Raw genomic sequence first — 14774 nt, 5'->3', positions numbered from 1 at the left:
AACATTATAGATAACTACGAATAAGGAAAGATTTTAATAAAATTAAAATCTCTCTTTAATCTTTTGTAGATAGTTATAAAAGGAAAGATTTTAAAAATTTTAAAACTCTCTTTTAAAACCATGAGGATGTCTATAAAAGGAAATTGAAATCTTTCTTTTATCCATTGTAGATAACTACAAAAAGGAAAGATTTTAACAAAATAAAATCTCTCTTTTAATCATTGTAGATAACTACAAATAAAGAAAGATTTTAAACAAAATTTTTGTTTCAAACAAAACTTCCTTTTCCTTTTATTCTTCATGTGGTTGGCCCTTAGCTTGGGCACCAAGCTTTGGTCGGCCACCTCTTGGCTTCCAAGCTCATGCTTGGCCGGCCCCTTGCACCAAGCAAGGATGTAGCCGACCCATTACTTGGGTAAGAAGTGGACTTTGTGGATACAAGATTTTATAGAGGCTACAACATGGACCGAGAGGAGAAATTGGTTTTGGTCTCCCGATGAGCTTGAGCATCCTGTGTTCGCCCCGAACACCCAACTCAAGTTCATCAATAATAACTCATACCACTAAAGAGTTATTATTCAACTACCGCACCAATCCTAAATTACATTATGGGTTCCTTATTATGAGTGCATTAATCTCCCTGTGTTTAAGATATAGAATGTCCACTAATTAAATGAGTTACTGACAACTCACTTAATTAATATCTAGCTCCAAGAGTAGTACCACTCAACTTCATTGTCATGCCGGACTAGATCCGCCTGCAGGGTTTACATAACAATCCTTATGAGCTCCTCAAGGGGACATCATCAACCTAGATTACTATGACACAGTTTCATTCTATAATCAACAACACACCGTAGAAATAATATCATTTCCCAACTTATTGGGTCTATTGATTTAACGAGCTAAATCGCACCCTTTGATAAATTAAAGAAATAAATATTAAATATACGTGCTTGTTATATATTATATCATGATTAATAGTACGCACTTCCATAATAACAGAGATTTTGTTCTCTTATATAGTCAGTATAAAAGGAACAACCTTAAATGGTCCTTCTCAATACACTCATAGTGTACTAGTGTAATTTTATAGTCTAGATAAACTAATACCAAATTACACTATAACCACACCAATGGTTTGTCCATTCTATCTTGGTTGTGAGCTACTATTTATAATTTATAAGGATATGATAACATGATCTTCTGTGTGTCTCCTCACACCATGTTATCTACAATATAAATTAAATGGACAACTACACTTAGCATAAATGTAGACATTTGACCAATGTGATTCTTATTTCTAAATAAATATTTATACAAAAGCTAGACTTTTAGTATACATTACAACAGCTTGGACTTACACCGTCAAGACTCACTCTTGGACTTTTCTCCTTTACCAAGATCACACTTGGACTTTCCTTGTTGTACCTATATCCTGCACACTCATAATGCATATCAAATACAACAATAAATCTAACTTAAACCTTTGTCCAAACATCAAAACCTTGGGTACCCATATTGAACCAACACAAGTAATTGACATCCACCACTTGTACTCTTATAGTCTAGTTTATAGTATGAGTTCATAGTTGAGTGTTCTAGGATACCAAATTCTTACATTTGATGTTCCTTTTAGATATCTGAAAATTCTTTTTTATGTTAGTTAAGTGGGATTCTTTAGCATAGGTTTAGTATCTAGCACACATACTAACTGTAAATAAAATATCATGTCGACTTGCAGTTAAGTATAGAAGACTACCTATCACACTTCTATAGTATTTTAGGTCTATGAGTTTTCCATTTGGGTCATTATCTAAGGTTATGTTAGTTGTCATTGGTGTTTTTATTTCCTTGGTATTTTTCATTCCAAATTTTTTAAGTAATTCCTTGATATGCTTTTGTTGGTGAACATAATTTCTTTCATTATTTTGTTTAATTTGCAAATCTAAAAAGTAAGTTAGTTTACCTACTAAGCTTATTTCAAATTCTTGTTCCATTAAGGTTATAAACTCTTGTAAAAATTCTGAATTGGTTGAACCAAAGATTATGTCGTCTATATATATTTGGGCTATAAAGATATCTTGGTTGATTGATTTTACAAATAAAGTTAGATCAATTTGTCCTTTGTTGAATCCTTTAGAAATTAGGTAGGAGGTCAACCTTTCATACCAGACCCTAGTTGTTTGTTTAAGACCATACAAGACTTTCTTAAGTTTAAAGACATGGTCAGGATGATCTAGACTTTTAAACCCAGGTGGTTGACCTACATAAACTTCTTCTTTTATTAGCCCATTTAAAAAGACAGATTTAACATTTATTTGATAAAGCTTAAATTCTTTATGGGTTTCATAGCTAAGTAGCATTCTAATAGATTCAAGTCTAGCTACTGGGACATATATTTCATCATAGTCAAGTCCTTCTACTTTGACTAAACCTTTTAGCTACTAGTCTAACCTTGTTTCTAATAATTTCTCCATTTTCACTTAGTTTATTTCTGAATACTCATTTTGTTTCTATTACCTTTTTATTGTTAGGTGGTGGTATTAAGTCTCAAACTTCGTTTCTTTCAAACTGGACTAGCTCTTCCTGTATGACTATGATCCAGTCTGAGTGAAGTAAGGATTCTTCTATTGTTTTGGGTTCAATTTTTGAGATTAAAGATATTTAACTTAAATTTCTAAAGGATGATCTAGTCTAAACTCTTAGGTATGGGTTACTAATTATTTGGTTAATTAGATGGTTTGAGTTAACTCTTATCGTTCTAGTAGGTTCATTTACTTGAGGTTGATCTTCTTCTTTGTATTCGTGACTTAGGCTTTCGTTGTCTCCCCCTTGACTATTGTTACCTCGAATAGAATCAATTGTTTGAATCTGAATTTGTTCTAAGTTTTAGTTGGTCTCTTCAAATTTTACATTTGATGTTTCTTCAATTCTTAGTGTGACTTTATTATATACTCTGTAACCTCTACTGTTTAATGAGTAGCCTATAAATATTTCATTTTCTACTTTTAAAGTAAAATTTTCTAAGTGTTCTCTTGTGTTTAGTATGTAAGCTAGGCATCCAAATACTTTAAAGTATTTAATATTAAGTTGTTTATTATAATAGAGTTCAAATGAGATTTTATTATAAGTTTTATTTATTGTGGTTCTGTTTTGTACATAGCAGGTTGTGCTAACAGTTTCTGCCTAAAAATATTTTGGTAGTTTATATTCATTTAGCATTGTCCTAGAGGCTTTAGTAGAGTTCTGTTCTTTCTTTCTACTATTCCATTTTGTTAGTGTGTTTTAGGGCATGAAAATTCGTGATGATATCCATTTTCAAGACAGAATTGATTAAAGTTGTGATTTCTAAATTCACCTCCGTTATCACTTCTGATTCTTTTAATTTTTCTATCTCTTTCATTTTCAATTTGTTTGCAAAACTTACTAAAGACTTTAAATGTTTTATCTTTATTTTTTAAAATTTTACCCAGGTGAATTTAGAGTAATCATCTATTATTACCAGGCAATAAAGGGTTTCGTTTATTAATTTGATTCTATGAGAGTCAAATAGGTCCAAGTGTAATAGTTTTAGTATAGAATTTGTTTGAAGTTGATTAGTTGATTTATGAGTTAACTTTCTTTGTTTTCCTTGTTGACAGACATTACAAATTATTGAGCCTAAGTTTGGTAAGTTTGGTAAGCCTCTAACTAATCGATTTAATTTACTTAGATTTCTAAAGTTTGTGTGTGACATTCTTCTATGTCATAATCAGGTTTCTTCTTTTTGTGTCAAGTGACACTTAAATGAGGAAGCAGTTAGATTGATTGCATAGATAATATCTTTCCTTAACCCCTTTAGTTTTATGGTAGGATTATCTATGTGCTGAATCAAACATTTAGAGGATAGGAACCTAACCTTATATCTAGAATCACACAATTGACTAATGCTAAGAAAATTATGTTTGAGACTTTCAACAAGTAATACTTTCTTAATAATAAGGCATGGAAGGTGGATTATGTTGGATAGGAACCTAATCGTATATGAGTGTTGTTTGAATGTCTTTTTGAGACTGCCTTATATAAGGCATGGAAGGCGTCTTCCATAGCTGCTAAAGGCGCTTTCAATGGATTAAACTTGATCCCGAATAGCCTGACACTTATCCGTAATGAGGTCAAATTTTCACCCTGCGGAAGACGTCTTCCATAGTCATAGAAGACGCCTTCTATGAACAGTACGAATGCACCTTCAAATACTATTCATCCGAAGGTAAATATGCTCCTTTTGTCCTGCAAAACAAATATTAGGACAATAATAATTAATAATAAAGAATACTAATTAGTTCCTGCCCTCTCAGGATCAGGAACTAATCAAGATCTCAATTTAGGGATCATAAATGGACTTAAACTAGACTGACGCCTACTGTCCCTCAACTGAGACGCATCCTCACAATGTCACTCTCCTCCAGTGACTTACCTTAACTTACCAATTTCCAAACATCCTGTCAGCCTGTCGACCTGTCTGAACTTCACACCAGCTATCTGGTCGGTTCGTTGACCTAGCTAGATTTCTTACCATATATCAGGTCTGTCCGTCGACCTATCTAGACTTCGTGCCAAATATCGAGTCGACCTGTTGACCTAGCTGTATGTCCTGCTAGATATTCAGTCAGCCCGTTGACTTATCTGGGCTTCTCCTGCATACTTAATCAAGTGGTTAGATCACAACAAAACCTAACTTAATTTGTTATTCATCAAAACCTGAGTTAGACCGTTAGTACAAATTGCACCAACACCAACTACCCCACTGCCAACCATCCGGCTGCCTCCTCCTTCGTTCACTTGCAACGGCGCTCCCTCGCTTCCGCCCAGCGGGTCCTCTTGGGAGCCAACTGGCTGTAAGCCTCGGCTCTCCAGCTCGGCCGTGGTCGTAGCATTGATCTCTACCTCTGTTAGTTTGCTCTTGCCAGCCAAACGCGCCCTTAGCATGATGTGAGATGTAAAAAAGGAGAAAAAATCAGTTAGATTCAACGAGGAAGAGGAAGAGCAACATACCTAGGTTGGACGGGAGCTTCGTGTAGATCGGGCTCAAGCCGAACACGTAGAGGACTCCCTCATACAGCAACTTGTAGATGTGGTACTTCTGACCGGTCAAGTGTGAAGCTGTATGGAGGTAGTCCGATCGGCTCTTGTACTTCTTGAGTTCTGGCGAGTTCTCCACTTCCAGCTGCTAGCCGGTCGGGAAATATGACCGCTCGGGAAATCGAACGAAAAAATAGTAGTCCTTCCAATGCTTATTAGAGGACGACATCTTATCAAAAAAGACCAAGCCCACTCGAGCTTGGAATATGAAGGTCCCCGGCTCGGACAATTTAGGATAATAGAAATAGTGAAAAAGCTGAGGGGTCAAAGGAATGTCATGCAGGCCGAAAAGGACGACGGCCCCGCACAGGAACCTAAAGGAGTTCGGAACTAATTAGTAGAGAGAAATATGAAAATATTTACAGACTGCAAAAAAAAAAATGATGGACAGGAAACCGTAGACCGGCGGTGAATTGATCCCTAAAGAAGCATAAATAACCCGTCGGTGGTTCACGCAGCCAGTCGGAAGTAGAGGGAATAATGATTTGATAGTCAGATGAAATCTCATAAGCAACTCTCAAACTCTCAGCGTCGCCTTCGTCGAACCCGGACTCGATGAACGTGTACCAGAGTTCGGCACTACAACAAAAACCCTCATAGACATCGATTTTCCACCGGTGTATATTACATTTTCGACCGATGTCTATGAAGACGATGTAAAAGGTCTGCCATTTTAGACATCGAGTTAAAACCAGTATAGTATCACTTAACGACACTGGTGTTCGAATCGGTTATTAACCGGTGTAGTATCACTTAACGACACCATTTCATCAACGGTATAAAACCGATGTAATATTATATGCTAATAACATCAATTTTGGCAGCAGTATACAACCGATGTAATATTAATTAATAACACCGATTTTGCAGCGGTAGAAAACCGATGTAATATCAATATTTTTTAACAGCACAATTTGGTTTCCGAAACAGTGAAAAACCGACAATAACAAAAAAAAATACACAAATATTCACAAATTACACAAATATTCTTCTTCCAACAGTATCCATGAAATACACAAATATTCACAAATTACATAAATATTCTTCTTACAACAGTATCCATAAAATACACAAATATTCTTTTTACAACATCAAAAGGTAATAAATATTGTACACATCAAGGTAATATTCGCAATTTACATTCCATGCAAATGCATGCATCATCCAAAATTTTCAAAAATCAAATATCTTTCCTACTCAAATGTAATCTAGCATGCATTCAGCCCACTCAAACCGCACTTCATCAATTTCAACTCTGGAGTACTTGAAATTTGTAAACTGTAAAAACACATAAATAATATATTAGTAAATCAAGACCAAAAATCATAATTGAAAAAACAGTAAGAGCACCAGGTAACAAGATGAGTAATTGGAATGCTTAAAAAGAGAAACGTTCATCAATTATCTCAACCACAAATAAATAGAAAGAAGAATCAATGAAGTAAGATACTGATATAGTCCAACACCAGCACAAATTCAAAGAAAAAATTACCTATCTTTGTAAGCTGAAGCCAAATTTGCATGGGCTTCAGGCATAGTTGGTCTGATATTCACAGCACGTATATAATCCTGAATTGCTTCAGTAACTCTACCAATCTCCTTAAATGTGTTCCTTCTATTGACAAGACCATTAGCAGCAGTCTGCGAAGAACTTCATTGTAGCAGGCTATCACTTCTGCATAATTTCCCTGGTGTAATACAAGAGAACTATCAATTTCCAACTAGGGGCAAAGACAGCAAAGAAGAAGATAGACAAATTATATGACTTTCTTCCATTAAATGAGGCAATATGCAGTAACTCTCAAACTAGCGATGAAAAAGGCAGATATAGTACTCTACCTGTTGCTTGTATATAATAGTCAAGTTGTTGAAGGGCGTAGATATCCCTGTTGTAACTGCTAAAGTTGCCTTATAGAATGATGCAGCAACACTCATATGTTGTTGCATGAAGAGAAGTTTCATTAAGGAACAAAAATAAACTATCCGCATAATTGTCATCAAACATTTCTAAAGCTTACCAGTCCATGTATATGTTGCCAAGGCTTGACAATGCTTGTGGATGGTTAGGTTGTAAAGCAAGGCATGACTTGGGAAAAAATATTAAAATGAAGTTATTCAACAAGGAAAAAAAACTTAAGAGAATAAAAATATCCAAATTAAAAAGTCACCCTATAGAATTTGATAGCCTCTTCCACATGTCCAACGTCTTTGAGAGCATTCCCCTTTTAATGTGCAAAAAAGTCGATCATTAACTAACATGGCTCACCATCAAGAAGGATACCACATTTTGACATATTAGACCATTATCAACTTACCAGATTATTGTAAGCTTCAATAAAGGTAGAATCACAGTTGATAGCTTGCTTGTAATGCAGAATTGCCATGTCAAGTTGACTTTGTTCATAATAGATGCCAGCAAGGTTTCCTGCGTCCAGATATCCCCAATGCATAGTTGACATAATAAACTCTCTTCAGAGCATAGTTTGCAGCAAAGTTATCCACAAAATCAAAAAGAGATTAACAGTCCAGTGGAAAAATAGGAGTTATTGAATTACGTAGCATATTCCAGTGAAAGTATTCTGCAATAGCAATGTTATGAAGAACCTGAAATAAATAGAAAATGATTAAGAGTTCACACAAACAAGAACTACACATAATAAATAAACTTCTCTTCTTTTGTATGCAAGTCAACAACAATTCATCATGTACTTTAAAAATGAATAAGATATTAGTTAAAATAGAAATAATTAGAGGAAAAAATAGACATGTTTCATATAGTAGCCAATTAATACATTTTGACATGGAGAAACAACATCAATCCCTTAGTTGCAACTAGTAAGGAGACCTAAAGACAAATAGTGTAAAAGTCTTCACACAAAAAGTAGAAGTGTGGATACCAAATATGCAATTTCTTCTTTCATATCAAACCCAACAAAGAATCATTGGATCACTGTCATCTTTGGGAAGCAATGAGATTTCAATTAAAATAGAACAAATTTGAGGAATTTTACATTCTTGATTTGTATAATAACTGGTCAATTGATCTTCATATAGAGAAGAACCAAGTAAAATATGGCCAGTGTAAAATCCTTATGAGTTGAAGTCGAATTATATTTCAACTAAAATACAGATTAAATCAATGACAAATGATAATCAAAGTGAAGAAATAAACAAGTAGACAATAGGTTCCATTATCACAACAGTTCACAGAACCTAAACATTCTAAAAATACTAAATCTAAGAATTTATTTGTGGTAAAGAATCTAAACTTGCTGCGCATGAAATATAATGAATCTGGAATGCAAATGCTAAACACCCTAGGAGTTGAAGTCTTATGAATGGTCAAGTGCAAGAAAAGGTGAGGAGGAGGTTTAATCTTAACAACTTAGCATCTAATATTTGGACGCTAAAGTTAATGCAGGCTGATGACTTTGACTCTGAAATCTACAATATCCACAGTTCACACATGATTACAGTACACTCTTCTTCATAGCAAACAACACAGAGTAGGAAACTACAAGTTCCGTTATGCAAGGTTGACCATAGAGAAAGTTAAAATTCTGTTACTCTTACTTGTTGGTCTCACCACAGAATTACATCCATCATGCATTTGCTGCAATTTCATAAAAGATATCCTTAGGTCATTAAGCCATGTGCAAGCTCTGTTCATCTTTTCACCATTTTTAAGCCCCAAAATCTTATATATTTTTCATCATAAAGGACTTTTCGTTTGCTCATAGCTTGAATATGTGGTAGTGCTGATCAAGCAATTTCTTAGATTAGGTTCAAATGACATCAATCTATATGACTGAGGTAAGACGAGCCTCATTCTATTGTTCCTCACTAATAGCTTGTGTGCCTATAAAGCATTGACAACTCAAAATGAATAAAACTACTCTTTCTCACTATCAAATAATTGACAAGAAATAATAAAATTTGTAAAGTAACTAACTCAAAATAACTTGACATGAGAAGATATGTCAAACAATCTGTCATCTTCCATGGTCTAACTAAGAATTCTTATACTATAGTGAAAACCAACCAACCAAAATAAAAGAAGATAGGTCAAACAACCACTCTGACCATGATGTTGACTCTCTTTAAGAAAACCATCAGCTTGGAGCATTTTACCGTATAAGATTGGCAAATTAAAAGGAAATAACAGAAAAGGAAATAAGAGCCCCTTGCTTTGATTTTATAAGGTTCATGATCTCCAATTTCAATTTAGCAAATAATCGTGGTGGAATCAAATGATCCTCATTACCAAACTCATCCAATTTAGGATCATGCATATCTAAAAATTGCTTAGGAGTTACCTGACCATAGAAAAAACCAACATATGATATCACTCTTACAATCTCCCTTATAATAGTAATGACAATCTTTGGGGATGATTCAAGCAACTCTTGGCGCAACCTTACATTACTCCTGGAACAGAAACCACCAACAAATGCAGCATCAGAAAATCAATAACTTTTTGAGTGGTCACTACCAAAGTGATTCATATCATTTGATTAGTTCTTCAAAGCCAAAAATGCAGTTCATAAAATGAGACCTATCAAATCAGTATTCAAAGAAGGCAACAATTCTATTTTGTGAGGAAGTAACATCTCGTTCGAAGATAGCAGATGAGCGAAAAGGATCTCCAATGCAAAGGCTAGAAGGTGAAGGGATAATTCTCGAAAAAATTGGGAAGGAGCCATGTAGCGGAACTATGGATCTTCGTGGAATTGCAACTACATAAGAAGGAAGATTCATATTCGCAACAGCAGTGTAGTTGCCTCCTGTGGATCTCCAATACCACGAGTCGTTACCTCGTGAACGCTGCTTTCAGCGGCCTCCTCGCGAGTGCTGCTTGCGGCGGCCTCCTCACGAGAGCTGCGTACGATGGCCTCCATGCCAGCGTTGCTTGCGGTGGCCTCCTAGCGAGCACTGCTCGTGGCGGCCTCCTCGTGAGCGCTGCTCGCGGAGGCCTCCTTGTGAGCGCTGAGGCAACAATGTCGGCCGATAGTGTAAAAAAAAATCTCAAATAAGCATATTACTGGACAAGAAGGTTACCTGCAACTTAGAAGAGGAAAGGGAAATGTCTTTAAGGCTCGCTAGAAAGAGGCGGCAGAGAAGAAGCAGTTTGTTTCTAGGGCAAATGGGAAATGCATCTTTTATATTTTAGGTCGAGTAAAACTTCAGGTTTCGACCAAGTAAACAAGGGAAAAGATTGCAAACAAAAAAAAGGTCAGGTTTTGGCCAAATAAAAAATCAACTTAGAATTTTGACTCAATAAAAAAAATAAAAAAAATAAAAAATAATAATGACAGAGGAAAAACACTATATGATGGGCACAAGATGTGGTCATTGTTGAACCATCAATAATGACAATATTTGATACGGTCATAAATTTTTCTAGATTATTGAATATAATTTGAGACAAAAAAAATTTTTATTGTCTTATTTGAATATCTTATATAATTATATTTTTAACCATCTTTATAAGATGTCTTATTAAGTTAAATTTGAGATAAAATCTTAAATACTGTCTTAAATTTAATATCTATATGTAAAAATTTGAGACAACTAGTATTACTGTCTTAATTACTTAGTATTTGAGATGAATTTTATCACTGTCTTAAAAATTTTGTCTCAAAAGTATAGTTTTCTAGTAGTGGTGGAGGTCGGAAAACGGCGAGGCGGAGGCGAGCTCCTTGGCGAAACACTTGCTGCGGCAGCACCGTAGCACATCCTCCTCCGTCAACGAAAAAGACGCCATCTTTCGTAGATCTAGCATGGGAGCATAAGGCAATGGTCTCAGCTTCATGTGCTTTCCCGGGAGCAGATTCTTCCCTCGCCCATATTCTAAGAGAATGGATGCCAAGACATTAAACCAAGACATTCAGTTTAAAAAGGATTACGAATCTAAGTAACATAGTCCACGGGGTGGACCTGCCTTCCCAGAGTAAGATGTCCAAGGAGGCTGCCTAAGGGGGAAGAGGGAGATGAGGCTGAGAGAGATGGTCGGACGGCCAGCGGCGAGGAGAAAAGTGGTGGCGGCGTTGCGACGGTATATGGTGGACGACGCGATAAAGGTTTAGGTTTAGGTTTGGAGGAAAGAGTGAAGTGTTGCAAATTTCGGCTAAGTATTGGTGGGAAGATTAAATTATTTTATTTTATCATAGACACCGGATTTTAAAAACCGCTGTTAAAATCGGTGTCTATTAACGAAAAAAAGGCGCTCATAGACATCAGCTAAAAAAACCGATGTCTATGAGCGAAAATATGCGCTCATAGACACCGATTTTTGGAAAAACCGGTGTAAAATACTCAAAGATATCAGTTTTTGTTTAAAATCGTTGTTGTTCCACCGATGTCTATGAGGATTTTTCTTGTAGTGCGGGGACGACGATGGGAGGTTGTGAGGAGCTTATTATCGGAAACAACGGAAACAAAGAGGTTGACAAAGAACAACAAAAAGATTCGATTGAAAGGGTGAGGAAGCTTACAAGAAGGATCACCGGAGAGAAAAAGGAAGCAAAGTGTCACTGGGAAGCTCGAAGACGAATAGATACGAAGTGAGGAAGATGGCGACGCACGCGAGGTTTATAAACCTCGCGATCGATCGACTTCAGTCGTCTGATCCGGAGTTACGAAAACCTAGAAGAAGATCCAACCATTGAATTCAAATGGTCGTCTACCACGTCATCAGTGGATATCCGCCTATCATGTCAAACGTGCGGTGGCTGAAAGTGGACACGTGATGCTCAGTCATCGGACGACATTAATGTGGCTTAATTAAAAGGTGTGCTCAGCCATAATGAGCAGAGGTTTGCACTGTCTTCTAGAAATTTAGATGAAGTTAGGGCACTTGCCTGAGGAGCGCGGGGAGCAAGGAGAAAATTACCGCTAAGTATAATTGTCTGTCATCCCGATCGGGCACGGATAAGCGATTATCACACAGACGAATGACCGAGACACATTTTTCTTTGAAGGCTTGGACTAAGCTACAGTAGCAAACCCAGTCTAGCGAAATAAGGTCGAACGGCGTGGACATGTGCGTCGATCAGAAACTTGAGTATATGGGTCGATCGAGTCTTAGAGTCAACGAAGACATCTTGTCCAGTCAGTCGGACTTGCAGCTTCCTTCGACTAGACTTAAAAGGGAGACTTGTGATGAGGCGATAGGAGGAGACCCACCTGGCATGGGGGCACCCGACAGGATGGAGGTCAAAGTCAAAATCAACGCCCAAGTGACAAAGGGTCGAACGGAGGATAAATGCAATGGCTGGTCTGGGCAAGTAGGGCTCGATCAGTGGGAGACATGTCCAGGCGGACAAATCCTTCTGACCCGGGAGAATATCGTAGGCAGTCGCTCAAGTCATATTATCAAGACGTTGAGGGAGACCGGATAATTTGTCCGAACGGAGGAAATCAGGTTACTACATAGACATCGCACGAAAGAGCAACTTAAGTTGACAGATCGGAGGACTCTTGGCTACGCGGATACCTGCTCGGCTAAGCAGCGTAACCTGACCATGGATAGAGCAGAGTCTTGGTCGAGCGGTTGATCTGCTTGGCCAAGCAGCAGGACTGTGGTTCTCGCGACATCCTATCATAGGATATCATGGAGGGTGTGACCACAAACATGTTGAAGAATGTGACCATGAACATATCGGAGAACGTGCTTATGTCTTGAGGAGCGTGCACATCGTCCACCAGAGCTCTATATAAAGGGGGCCCATTATTTACGGAGGTATGTGTGATTTACTATTTAGGCATAACTCCACTGTTTCACCACTTCTCCTTATTCTAGTGACTGACTTGGACGTCGGAGGGCCAACACCGGGGGTCCCTTCTCTGGCTTGACACTGACGTCATTTGTTTTGCAAAGAGGAGCGAAATTTACCTCGTGATTTACTGTTTAGGCATAATTCCATTGTTTCACTTCTTCTTCGCATTCTTGTAACTGACTTGGGCATCGGAGGGCCAACGCCGGGGATTCCTCCCCTGGCTCGACACTGACGTCATTTGTTTACAAAGAGGAGCGGAATCCACATCTGGTCAGCAAAACCGTCATATCCCAACTTTTCACTCATTTGCTTTCAGACAGGATCAAGTAGGTAAAAGGCTAATGATTACTTGGTTACAACGTAAGTGGTTGTTAATCTAAAGCGTTAAAAAGTACTAAAGGATCTCTTTTGTTGAAGATGGAGAGATCTTTTACACACGTTGATAGCTCAGAAATGACTAGGAAAGTTAATGCAGAAGTTGTTGAATATTTCTTAGATACAAGGGTCTTTTTATAGCCCCTGGCAAATTTTATCCGAGATTAGAAGGTGCCTCTAAGATGGTCCAAGGCGCCTTCCATCAGATAAGTTTTATCCGTGCGAAGATAAAACTCTATCTTCGCTAACGGTTATTGTTCGCCCAGTCTAAGGTGCATCCAAGGGGTTAAAGGTGCCTTCTACCAAAAAGGCGCGAGGGCGCCTCCAACCTTATTGGAGGCTCCTCCCACATGAAGGCGTGGGGGCGCCTCCAGTAGCTCCGCAACTCCCCGTTTGCTCTTCCGTTATTCTGATCGTCTGGGTGAATTCATCCATCCGGAATTGGGTTCATCCAGACCCATCTTTCGACTTTTTCCTCGAGCAGGCTTCCTCCCCGACTTTTTATCCCTCGAATGTCGCGCATATCCTTCTCGTCCACCAGTGTATTCTTCCGTAGCATCTTGTCTCTCGGATGCATTGAGCCCATCAGCTCATTTTTTTTATCATCCTTCTCACTAGTTACGTCTTCCGCTCAACTTCTTGTATTCCTATACTCCTGTATACTTAGATACAATAATTAAATACACAATACCTAACTTAATTTAATTAATCATATCAAAATTATCATATGATAATTATATTTATCTAATTCTTTTATTATAAAAAATACTTCAAGTATCAATTTTATGAAATATATTTAAAACAATAGTCTTTTGAACATAAATTTATCAAAATTGATTAAAATAAAATAATGGATTCGACTGTTTAAAAGACGTACTCGACTGGGAAAGAATTAAAAATGAAAGTAGATATGTCCACGTGATTAGATAATTTTAAAAACTTATAATAAAATACTGAAAGAAATTCTTTTACATGCCCGGATCAAGGCATAAGCCTTTAAAGTCTGTGCCTAAAATCCTAATTTTATTAGGTCCCATTAATTAATTAATTAAAAATATTAAAAAAATTAAATTAGCATCATTAATATTAATTAATTATAAATATCTTACTAATTAATTAATGACACCTTGTCAATTAATTTATTATCGATTTCAATCCCTATTTATACCTTGTACTTATCTTTATTTCCTCATTAATTGCCTATCATAATTTTATATGAGATTTTATTCTACCTTAAATATAATTCATTTTTAAATTGACATATTTCTTTCTTTGTTTATTATTTATTTTGCAATTAGTAATACTATTCTTATAAAACCTAATAAATTCTTTTCTCCTCAATATTTCTTAAAAATACTAATAGTTCTCTCATTGTGCCCTTTTCTTTTTTCATGAGCGATTTTGCATGTTTCTCCTTCCTCATCCAACGATTTTACATGTTTCTCTTTCCTCATACTCGCAGAGAACGTCCTTCTCTTACTTTGCATAATATTTCTT

At 36.7% G+C, this 14774-nt stretch overlaps 1 protein-coding gene across 1 annotated transcript; it reads right to left on the bottom strand.

The window, feature by feature from the left end:
* Nucleotides 1-6342: 6342 nt before the first annotated feature.
* Nucleotides 6343-10888, bottom strand: LOC122043811. Its single transcript, XM_042604387.1, has 8 exons — nt 10834-10888; nt 9939-10110; nt 9441-9552; nt 7680-7728; nt 7440-7549; nt 7293-7346; nt 6617-6812; nt 6343-6402 (listed from the first exon to the last, which is right to left on the bottom strand). Exons 1-7 carry the CDS (start codon nt 10886-10888, stop codon nt 6675-6677), a joined length of 690 nt encoding a protein of 229 aa, XP_042460321.1. The 3' UTR covers nt 6343-6402; nt 6617-6674.
* Nucleotides 10889-14774: the final 3886 nt, after the last annotated feature.

The sequence above is a fragment of the Zingiber officinale genome, chromosome 2A (assembly GCF_018446385.1).
Source record: "Zingiber officinale cultivar Zhangliang chromosome 2A, Zo_v1.1, whole genome shotgun sequence".
In the NCBI taxonomy this organism is placed as follows: Eukaryota; Viridiplantae; Streptophyta; class Magnoliopsida; order Zingiberales; family Zingiberaceae; genus Zingiber; species Zingiber officinale.
The sequence above is the reverse complement of the archived record's forward strand: the minus strand, read 5'-3'. Positions and strand labels throughout refer to the sequence as shown.